At 39.3% G+C, this 11,529-nt stretch overlaps 2 protein-coding genes across 4 annotated transcripts in view; both read right to left on the reverse strand.

The window, feature by feature from the left end:
• Positions 1–1,537: 1,537 nt before the first annotated feature.
• abhd10b (abhydrolase domain containing 10, depalmitoylase b) lies at positions 1,538–7,371 on the reverse strand. The gene is made up of 5 exons (XM_017722129.2): positions 7,258–7,371; positions 4,014–4,197; positions 3,709–3,820; positions 3,121–3,258; positions 1,538–2,232 (listed from the first exon to the last, which is right to left on the reverse strand). Exons 1-5 carry the CDS (start codon positions 7,349–7,351, stop codon positions 1,891–1,893), a joined length of 870 nt encoding a protein of 289 aa, XP_017577618.1. The 5' UTR covers positions 7,352–7,371; the 3' UTR covers positions 1,538–1,890.
• A 791-nt stretch (positions 7,372–8,162) lies between these two features.
• The window catches only part of LOC108442197 (acyl-coenzyme A thioesterase 9, mitochondrial), a 10,983-nt gene continuing 7,616 nt past the window's right edge, over positions 8,163–11,529 (reverse strand). For all 3 annotated transcript variants that reach the window (XM_017722128.2, XM_017722127.2, XM_037533826.1), the window contains 4 exons: positions 10,638–10,723; positions 10,432–10,519; positions 9,847–9,997; positions 8,163–9,748 (listed from right to left, as the gene is read on the reverse strand). In XM_017722128.2, the coding sequence (XP_017577617.2) occupies positions 9,690–9,748; positions 9,847–9,997; positions 10,432–10,519; positions 10,638–10,723 (384 nt within the window). In that variant the 3' untranslated portion in view covers positions 8,163–9,689. The remainder of the gene's footprint in view (positions 9,749–9,846; positions 9,998–10,431; positions 10,520–10,637; positions 10,724–11,529) is intronic.

Below are 11,529 nucleotides of genomic sequence, written 5' to 3' on the forward strand. Positions count from 1 at the left end.
ATTAGTAATGGTGAGCCAGGCCCAGGCCAAATTAGATTATGCACATTAGTGCTGCAGATAGAGGCTGCAGCTTCTACCCAACACAGCACCACAATGTTCAACACAATGCACAATACAGAAGATGAAAAGCAACTCATCATCTGATTTTGAAGTGGTTTTTATGACATGTTGGGAGCTCATATTGTTGCTTGACTTATGCTCTGTTAATGAGAACAAGGTGAATGACTGGATTGCATTGGTGCTTAGCCATTCTAGGATTAGGGGTATATTAGTAGTGTAGTGATGGCATTCTGTTATAAATAGTTTTCATATTTCTGCAGCTTTAATGTGATTGAGTCAGAGAAAAAACACTCCTTTTCAGATTTTGCATGATGTCAAATGTACCCTTACTGTAAAATGCTGCGGTTATTCTGTGTATGATGATAAAACGTGTGCATTCAAGCATCACGTTTCTGCTAATTTAGAACCGAGTGATTGTGTGCCGTTGGTGACCGGCTGAAAGGTCACTCTGGTAGTTAAGAGAGTGAGATCACAGCTGGAGGACTGAGTCTTGGCCTCTAATCAAATGTTAATAAACAACCAAGCAATTCCTGGAGCAAGTGGCTCAATACTTCCATCCTACATACAGAAGGGTGTGGAGAGATTAAACGAAAAGGTCAACTGTGACATATGTTACTGTGAGTCGAGTGGTCGGCTAATTTAACCGCAACAATTCAAATCAAATCTCTGCCCACTGGTGGTGTTTATAAGTTATAGAGAGCACTGTCAAAAAAGAAGCTTAGAGATCAATATAAAGCTCTTATCCAGAAACATGGAGCTGTAAGTTGGTAAGATGGCTGATAAATTAAAGGGAATGGTAGGAAACCACCCTTCATTTAATTTCCTGTCATTAAGGTAACTTCTCAATGTCAAGCAAAAAGTAGAAAACGCATTTACCAGAAAAATGTCTGAACAACTAACTAAACTTATTTTTTAGTATTTAGTGCGTTCACTTTATTACAGCTTCTATTCGTTTCAGGCGACTTGCTTTCACTTTTTCCAAGAAATCTGAGGGGATATTCTTCTAAAGTTCAGTCTTGGAAGCCGGTTGCGTTTTTTGCTTTTCACAATCAAAGTAATAAGGAACACATTCAATGATGTTAAGTGATGAAGTTAAATGATGTTTTCTTTTTGTAAGGAAATCTCTCCACTTCCTTGCGCAACTGGATTATCTTCTAATCTTTTCAGAAATATCTCCTGAAAAATTAATAAGTTGTACTTAATGGCGGTTTTGACTGAAAATTTGAAGGATGGCCTTTGACTTTTGCACAGTATGGTGTTAGTTAATGAGCCTAAACGGGTCATGTGGTCATTCTTAATACAAATGTTTCATTATATAGTCATCAATGCTTCAACATTTATGCACGTTTATATAATGTATGTGTATATATATATATATATATATATATATATATATATATACACACATATATACACACACACATACATACATACACCAAATATATGCAAATCATTCATAGAGAAATTATTGCCAATAAACTGATATAAAGAGGTTTTATTTCCTTAAGATACTTTGATTAAAAAGGCACAGGAGACCAATATAACAGACCAGCATAATAATTTTGTCAACAATAAAGCAGCTTTTATCAGAGAACTGAGCTACACAGAGTTGAAAATGAAACAAACAAGTAATAAAAAAAGAAAAGAAAAAACACTGAAGGCACTAAGGAACCAGGTTTTAAGGTTTGGTGTTTTCCTTTCTCTCCACAAGTCCTGCCACAAGTTTTTCTCCTCTTGTTCTTGTCTTTGCAGCATCATATCTTTGAGGACAAATAGGTGGAGAGGGTTTGGCAAAAGGAATTGGGGTCAGGAACATCCCACTATTTTTGCTCACACCATGGTGGTCAGCTTGTCTATGAGATCATCAATGGTATAGACCATGAGTTTGATGTCGTCCTTATCTGCCATGCGGTGCTGGCCGTGGCGCCGGAGGATGACGTCCACGTCGGCACTCAGCACTCGCTCGGCTACCTGCATGGAAATGTGCCAAGGCACGTCCTCATCTTTCAGGCCGTGGATGAGACGCACAGGGCAGGTGATGGGGATGGGGCTCTGCAGGATGCAGTGGTTCTCCGCCTCCTTCAGGAAGTCCATGCTCACCGAGTAGACACCCTCTTCGTTGCTTTTCGTCGGGATCGTCCACGCGCCCTTGTCTTCAAACTCTTTCCTTGCCTGATTTGCGAGGAACAAAAGCAACAACTTTAGGAAGAAGTGTAAAACTCTGTGTATGATTCTGTAGAAGACAATCCAATGAATCATGAACTTACAGATTATACTGGAATTCACTGGAACTGGTCTGTCACAGTTATTATATAATTGCCTGATAGCAGTTAGTTGTTTGATGTGCTTGAACAGAATTTGATTGGGTTCATTTTTAAAAGCTGATGCAAATACATGTGAATTAAAGAAATCAAAACAGAAATTATGGTGAAACATCAGAAGCCTTATGAAAAAAGAAGCGCTAAGTGCTCTAACATGTTTAGAGAGCACTGGTGAGAAATGCTTGTGTATTTGAGAGCTGTTTCTGTCTTATATTGGGAGCTATTAAGTATAGACCATTAGGAAGCAAGATAATTAATCAGCCACTTTGGCCACTTTAGTCTTGTACTTTTAATATGAAGCAAATGTCTCATAAAAAAAAAAAAAACTGTTCATCACAATTATTTATATGACAATTACCAGCCTACAACTGATCTTACTGTTTCAATTTGTTCCTAGGATTATGGATTGATTTACAACTACTTAAAATTACACATTACAGAAATCTGACCACACTAGATAATACAATACTTAAAACAATACACAAGCTTCATAACTGTATTTATTTTACTGAATGTTGATTGTAATCAACTTTAATTGTAAAAATCTCCAAATGACCTTTGGATTAATTGATGACAAAGCATCAGTGCATTTTACCCCCTTGGTTTTAAAGCAATTTTCAAACTATTGCTGTAACGCTGCTCCCTTAACTGTCAACTGGCTTTAGAATACCCTTTTGGTATTATGCAAATACAAATTTTTAATATTTCCTTTGGACATATGGTGGTAACTACTTCTTACCTCTAGAGGAAGTGACTTAAAAGCTGTAACAAAGTGATCAGCTGCTGTTGAGATGCCCACCAAAGCTTTCGTCTTCTCAGGTCGGGCGATAGCAGCAAGTAGCATTAGCCAGCCGCCCATTCCAGAGCCCACTAAGATCTACAACAAGTAACATTAAGAAAACATAATTGATAAAAAAAAATGAACTAAATACTACATAAACTACAAATACTACAGCATTTCTTCATTACGGCAAAAATAAACAATTACATCCAAATCAGCTATAACGAGAGGAGTAACGAAAATAAAAAAGTTAAAAATGATTGAATAGAGTAAAGAAAAAAGTCTTTTAAAGTAGTGGCAGTTGGAAGCTGTGTACATGGCTCAGCTTTTCCAAACTGTCTGAGTTATGCAACAGAGTCGGGACCTTCAACTGTACCAACCTGATAAAAAATTTAAACACTGCTTTTAACATTCTTTGCAGAAAATGACTCCAACAGCTTATTGACCCGCATGCACCACATCAGCGACCTCAAGTGGTCATTGACAATCACTAATTGGCAACGGTGAAAAAAGACATTAAGGAGAATATAAATAATTAATTTTAACCTGAGGTCCTTCAGCAACTTCATCTAACATGAAGAGTACATCCTTCTTCCAGGTTCCAATAGTGCCCTCTGAGAAAACGCCTTCTGAAGCTCCATGGCCTGTATAATCGAACCTAAACAGAGCATGCAAACTCATTAACATGCTACACGAACATTCATTCATTTATTTATTGATATTGTAGAAGTGCCTGCTGGATGCAGAAATGCGCAATTTAATATGAGAGAAATCAGGCTGCTAAGTGGCTTGACCATGAATCATACTGCAGTGAATGCATATTGCAGTGTAGATCAATCCCATATATTAACCTCAGATATGAATGGCCTAATGACTTGCAGAAATCCTGTAACGCTTCTGCTTTCTGTCCACTCATATTCGAGCCATATCCAGGCAAAAACACCACTCCTGGGCTCTTTCCCTTTATTCTGCGATATGCCAGCTTTGGCAAGTCTGGCCGTGATATGTACTGTACACTGGATTTCTGTCTGGCCCCTGGAAAAGAACACAAGACTGGGTTAATATACAATTTATATAAAGAAGCTTCAACTTTAAAGGGACAATGTCCCAAATTTTGAGCACTTCAGACATACAGTACAGACCAAAAGTTTGGACACACCTTCTCATTGAAAGAGTTTTCTTTATTTTCACGACTATGAAAATTGTAGATTCACACTGAAGGCATCAAAACTATGAATTAACACATGTGGAATTATATACTTAACAAAAAAGTGTGAAACAACTGAAAATATGTCTTATATTCTAGGTTCTTCAAAGTAGCCAACTTTTGCTTTGATTATTGCTTCGCACACTCTTGGCTTTCTCTTGAGCTTCAAGAGGTGGTCACCTGAAATGGTTTTCACTTCACAGGTGTGCCCTGTCAGGTTTAATAAGTGGGATTTCTTGCCTTATAAATGGGGTTGGGACCATCAGTTGTGTTGTGCAGAAGTCAGGTGGAAGGTAAAGCAGCTAAGTAAAGAAAAACGAGCAGCCATCATTACTTTAAGAAATGAAGGTCAGTCAGTCCGAAAAATTGGGAAAACTTTGAAAGTGTCCCCAAGTGCAGTTGCATAAACCATCAAGCGCTACAAAGAAACTGCGCACATGAGGACCGCCCCAGGAAAGGAAGACCAAGAGTCACCTCTGCTGCGGAGGATAAGTTCATCCGAGTCACCAGCCTCAGAAATCGCAGGTTAACAGCAGCTCAGATTAGAGACCAGGTCAATGCCACACAGAGTTCTAGCAGCAGACACATCTCTAGAACAACTGTTAAGAGGAGACTGTGTGCATCAGGCCTTCATGGTAAAATAGCTGCTAGGAAACCACTGCTAAGGACAGGCAACAAGCAGGAGAGACTTGTTTGGGCTAAAGATCACAAGGAGTGGACATTAGACCAGTGGAAATCTCTGCTTTGGTCTGATGAGTCCAAATTTGAGATCTTTGGTTCCAACCACCGTGTCTTTGTGCGACGCAGAAAAGGTGAACGGATGGACTCTACATGCCTGGTTCCCACCATTAAGCATGGAGGAGCAGGTGTGATGGTGTGGGGATGCTTTGCTGGTGACACTGTTGGGGATTTATTCAAAATTGAAGGCATAGTGAACCAGCATGGCTACCACAGCATCTCGCAGCAGCATGCTATTCCATCCGGTTGGCGTTTAGTTGGACCATCATTTATTTTTCAACAGGACAATGACCCCAAACACACCTCCAGGTTGTGTAAGGGCTATTTGACCAAAAAGGAGAGTGAGGGGGTGCTGCGCCAGATGACCTGGCCTCCACAATCACCGGACCTGAACCCAATCGAGATGGTTTGGGGTGAGCTGGACCGCAAAGTGAAGGCAAAAAGGCCAACAAGTGCTAAGCATCTCTGGGAACTCCTTCAAGACTGTTGGAAGACCATTTCAGGTGACTACCTCTTGAAGCTCATCAAGAGAATGCCAAGAGTGTGCGAAGCAGTAATCAAAGCAAAAGGTGGCTACTTTGAAGAACCTAGAATATAAGACATATTTTCAGTTGTTTAACACTTTTTTGTTAAGTCTATAATTCCACATGTGTTAATTCATAGTTTTGATGCCTTCAGTGTGAATCTACAATTTTCATAGTCATGAAAATAAAGAAAACTCTTTGAATGCGAAGGTGTGTCCAAACTTTTGGTCTGTACTGTATGTATAGTTTTATGTACCAAAAATATCCATAATTTTTACCATTTTCCAACCTCTCTTTAGCCCTTAGAATTAAACTATCTAGATTGTTGTCTTCAAAACTGATATTTGTAAATTACCTCTGTTCTGATTGGCAGCCCTGTATTGTGCCTCTTTTAAAAAGCAGGCAGATACTGAAACACTCCTTATAACCTCACCGAGAACGGGGGAGGGGGCTAAACTGCTGTAGGATAAATAGCCGGATAGATTTAAATGCATTTTGTACAGTTACACCTTGGATGAACATCGAACAGAACACATTCATTTTTTTGTTTATTTGTTTTTTGATGACATAATTTCAACACTTTCATTAGAGAGCTAAATTAGACTTTTTAACACTACAACTGGTTTGACCACGTGGCTTGATTTAGCTGAAAAATGTCTTTAAATTGACCAAATGATGAACTACATGTAAAAAAACGATGTGGGTGTTAATAGGTTAAGCTGTAACGTTACATTATCTTTTCAAACATTTCACATAACAAACAGCATTTATCTCTTACAAGCTTTTTCAGGTGCAGCCTGATTTCATGAAGCAGGTCTACTTGTACATGTATATAAATGTATGTAAATTTCTGCATAAGTCAGTGGTTGAAATAAAAACAGTCATTCAGAGTGGTTTGATGTAAAACTGTTCATTGTAGAGACTTGGCGGCCCAGATTTCTTTACAGTGGTGGTGATAGGAACCAGGGGGGTCCTGATGTGCTGAAGACAAATGTAACCATTTTACTACCCAGAACCACCAGTGAACCTACACCTAAAAAAACGTACATAAACTGATTACAATACGTTTTGGCCTAAAACTTTGACTATTCATAACTATTCCATGTAATAATTTTCCTGGAGGAAACTTTTAGAAGCATTAAAACACTTCAGACGTCTGGTTCCTATCACAGCCACTGTGAACATTTCTGACTCGGCAAGTTTCTTTGGAACGAAGCATTTCACAACAAACCACACCGAACGCCTTTGATTACACCCCAACCATTTAATCACGTAGAAAATTCTGAAAATCGGTGGAGTTGCCTTTTAATGTATACCAGCTTTAGGTACAATATTTGGTATTTACAAGTATTATATCCATACTGAAAATACTTATACTTATAAAACAGCAAGTTGGATCGAAACCACACTTGGGAACTGATCGCATGGACAGAGTTCTCAGCATTAGGACTGAAACAGGTTTAAGCTCAACCAAAGAGGAGCAGAAACACTGTGTACATAACCGCTCACTGCTGGAGGGGCCTTTCATGCCACACCCCCTATATTAGCCTGGATTTTGACGACAATCAAGCCGATACACTCCCGCTTCTGTGCACAGCGACTTCCAGCCAGTTAGCCTTTACTCACCCTGGATAAACTTTGTGGAAAGGAGGCCGACCGCTCCATTACCCACAGTCTGAAAAACTCCCCTCCGCCAGTGTGTTAGCACTGCTGCTGCCATACTGCGCCACCCTCCGCGGAAATATCGCGAGATTTGTTAGGTTGCCATGTATTGCGGAAAACACATCTTCCAGGTTGCCTGACAAGTACAATTAACTCACTTTCTTTTTTCTTTCTTTTTTTTTAATTAAAGGGGAACTCCATCGATTTGTCTAAACATTCTGCATAATTAAACAGCCAATCACACGGCTGCAACTCAATGCATTTAGTCATGTACATGTAGTCAAGACAACTTGCTGAAGTGCAGACCGAGCAACAGAACGGGGAAGAAAGGGGATTTAAGTGACTTTGAACGTGGCGTGGTTGTTGGTGCCAGACGAGCTGGTCTGAGTATTTCAGAAACTGCTGATCTACTGGGATTTTCACGCTCAAACATCTCTAGTGTTTACAGAGAACGGTCAGAAAAAGAGAAAATATCCAGTGAGCGGCAGTTGTGTGGACGAAAATGCCTTGTTGATGTGAGAGGTCAGAGGAGAATGGGCAGACTGGTTCGAGATGATACAAAGGCAACAGTAACTCAAATAACCAACCAAAATCTCTGAGGAACGTTTCCAACACTTTGTTGAAAGTCTGCCACAAAGAATTAAGGCAGTTCTGAAGGCAAAAGGGGGTCCAACCTTTAACTAGCAAGGTGTACCTAATAAAGTGGCCAGTGAGTGTGTAATTTATATATATATATATATATATATATATATATATATATATATATATATATACACACACACATACACATATACACACACACACCAGTGAGTACACACACACACACACACACACGTTTTTCTGAATGAACAATTACTGATACAACGTAAAACGTTTTGAATATTTTCCGTCGAACTTTATTAAAAAGCTGTAACGTGTTTTTAAAACACATCAGATGATGGATAACCATTGTTTGTCTTAACAGAAGATAAAGACTTAAAACGTTTTGTTCTGTCATGCAAAATTTGTTATAGCTGGTGTATAAATGGAAAAAAATCCACAATGCGGAAAAAATGCACTTGAGGTTTTTCTTTACTAATACTATGCGGGACCGCTGAGCTGTATGTAGACATTCATATTAGAATCTGTTCATGGATAACATGGGATAACCCTCCACACACGGCAGTGTGTTAGAAATTCATCCTCCTGTCTACAAGAGAAAATTAGTGTTTTTATGCTAAAAACCTTTGAACCCTTTATTCTGGTTACCTGTTTTCTGGCTTGCTAAATATCAAGTCTATAGCCTTACTACAGCTGTCAGTTATGAACTTATTTAGAATTATTGTGACAAAAACTGGAAAATATCTAGTTATTTTCCAATATGACCAGATTAAATTAGGTACGATAACAAAGTATTTTATTTTTAAAACCCTAATTTTGTTTTTATTTACCCAGTCTGAGAATCACTGCCATCAAGAGCTGGAAAATGTGCAAATGGTGAAAACTCACCTAGAAACAGCAACAAAACACTGCTGCATATCGTCACTGTCTGACAACACTTTGCACCTCTAACGTGGTAAGCTTACAGGAGAAGGGAAAAACCTTCTTACCTTTAAATCAAATTTATATAGCAAGATTTATTTCTATTCTTCTGTTTATTGCGATTTTTACACAATGTAAACTAAAAAACAACAAAAATGGAGATGCAAGATTTTGTCCCAACAATGACGATATGCTAAAAATAAAACAGCCCATCATAAAGAATGCTTAAATGACTGAAGGCCTTTGGATGCTTTGGCTAAATTCAGTACAGCTGTACAGCATTTGATATAAAATACAAAAAAATCTTTTTGTGTCTTAGATTAGCAACACGCACTAAATGTTCCTATACAGTCTTAACCATCCTATTATGTAGTGCCTGCAATCCACCTGTAACTTACAAGATACTTAAAGCAACTATCAGTATAGATAAATATTCTAAGAATATTACATGGGAAACCTTTCAACTTCCATATGTCCATGTGTTCTCAAACACAAAAATACAACATACATTTTCAAGAATATTAAATTGGGAACATTCTCAATTTAACAATATGCTATCATTATATAAATATGTCATAAACCGCTATTAAAAAACACTCAACCCCAAAAGGTGAATTGTTCGGCAGGACAAAGAAATAATTTATGAATGATGCTGTACGGTCTAAAAAATAAAAAATTCACAGAGGATTTTCTCCATCGTCCACAGTAACAAAACAATCTGAGAAAGCAGAGGGGAGCGTCAGTTATCAATTTCTGGAAAAGAATCCAAACTGTGGTGGAGTTACGAGGGTTTTCTTTTGATCGTGTGAAAGTGTGTGATACTGCATTGCAATGCATTGGCAGGAAGCTTTATTCATGGCCAGATCTCGTCGTCTTCACTGGCTCTTCATCGTCTCATTAAAGTGCCTTTTGCCATCCAGGTAGAGCATGGACTCTGAAGGGAGACAAAAGAAGATACACGCTATAAAGTTCCATGTCCTTCGTTATCATTACCTCATTGTCACAGTGGATTGTAAAACAGAGAAATCTGACCTCCATAGCTCTGTGGAACAACAGCTGGAACAGCCTTCTCTACTAGGAATGTAAAGTGAAAGACGTTGGTGGTGCTGTGCTGTCGGGTCAGGGGGTCAAGAACCTCAGTGTGAACTCTGACCTGTATGTGCTCACCCTCAGTGTAACACACCTAATAAAAAAGGAGTTTTTGTGAAAACACAAACAAAAACAAAAGTTCTCTTGCTTCACCAACCATATTACCACATCTATACATCAGCATTGCACAAACATGATTGTCAATCCCTGCATTCCCTCCGTTATATAATATTATTTTTTTTGCAGAGCTGTTTTCTTGAAATAGCAATTCTGATAAATTCTAGACGGCACCTTTCTTAAACAGCAGCTCAGATTCAGTGAGTAAACAGCGTACAAAATGTGCATGATTGGCTATACCAATAGATGAGAGTATGTGTGTACTTGGCTAGCTCAAATTATTTTTATAAGAAAATCATATTAAAAAAAAAAAATCCTGTGTTAGAAAAAGCGATTCTGATCGTCACTAATTCTGATCATGTATCCCTATAAAGCAGATTTTACTGTTGCTGGGTATATTTCAGCTCCTACCTGTGAAGACAGCAACAGCAGGGAACCAATCTCTACTGGCTTCTGGAATAGGATATCATCCACAGCTACCAGAATTGGTCTAGAGCCACTGTGATAAATGTAGCAAAGCAAGCATAAGGAATAAATGCAAGATTCTTTGATAAGCCAATGTGTGTGAAAACATTCCCGCCTCCCAGGACACAGACAATGAAAAGAGAGCCTCTTACGCAAATGCACAGGCATTAGCCCAGCCCAGCTCATACGCCTTCCTCATCAGGAAGCCTCCAAATATCCGATTGAATATGTTCCTTTCCTGTATTGTAAATAGAAACACATACAAACTCACCTATATGGTATCAAAAATATAAAAATGTAATTACTGTCCTATTATTTTTTAGTTACTTGTTATTATCAATATTATTTCTACTACTATTATTATTAATATTATTATTATTATAGTGGCCATCCATCCATCCATTTTCTAAGCCGCTTTTCTGTCAGGGTCGCGGGGGTCTTCGGGCGGAAGGCAGGATACACCCTGGACAGGTCGCCAGTCCATCGCAGGGCAGACAGACACAGACAGTCACTCACACCTAGGGGTAATTTAGCATGTCCAATTGGCCTGACTGCATGTCTTTGGACTGTGGGAGGAAACCGGAGAACCCGGAGGAAACCCACGCAGACACGGGGAGAACATGCAAACTCCACACAGAGAGGACCCTGGTCGCCCGCCCGGGGAATCGAACCCAGGCCCTCCTTGCTGTGAGGCAACAGCGCTACCCACCACACCACCGTGCTGCCCTAGTAGTAGTGACATTTTCCCAAATTTTCTCCCCAATTTAATCATGTCCAATTTCACCTGTGAAGCTGGGTCATCACAGGATACAACCAAGTCAAGGAAGGTGAAAGCTAGCACCACCTTGTGTCACTGGACAGACAAACACACTTACAGGAGAAGTCAGCTGGCAGACTAAGGCATTGGCTAGAATTGTGCTGAGTGATTGAGGAGGAGTAAGGGCCATCCTGCCCAACACTGGGGGGAGGGAAGGCTATCCTACCCACCATGGGGGAAAGGGAAGAACATCATACCCATGCCCACTATCTCCTGATGGACGCGCC

Source organism: Pygocentrus nattereri, chromosome 24 (genome assembly GCF_015220715.1).
Source record: "Pygocentrus nattereri isolate fPygNat1 chromosome 24, fPygNat1.pri, whole genome shotgun sequence".
Taxonomy (NCBI): domain Eukaryota; kingdom Metazoa; phylum Chordata; class Actinopteri; order Characiformes; family Serrasalmidae; genus Pygocentrus; species Pygocentrus nattereri.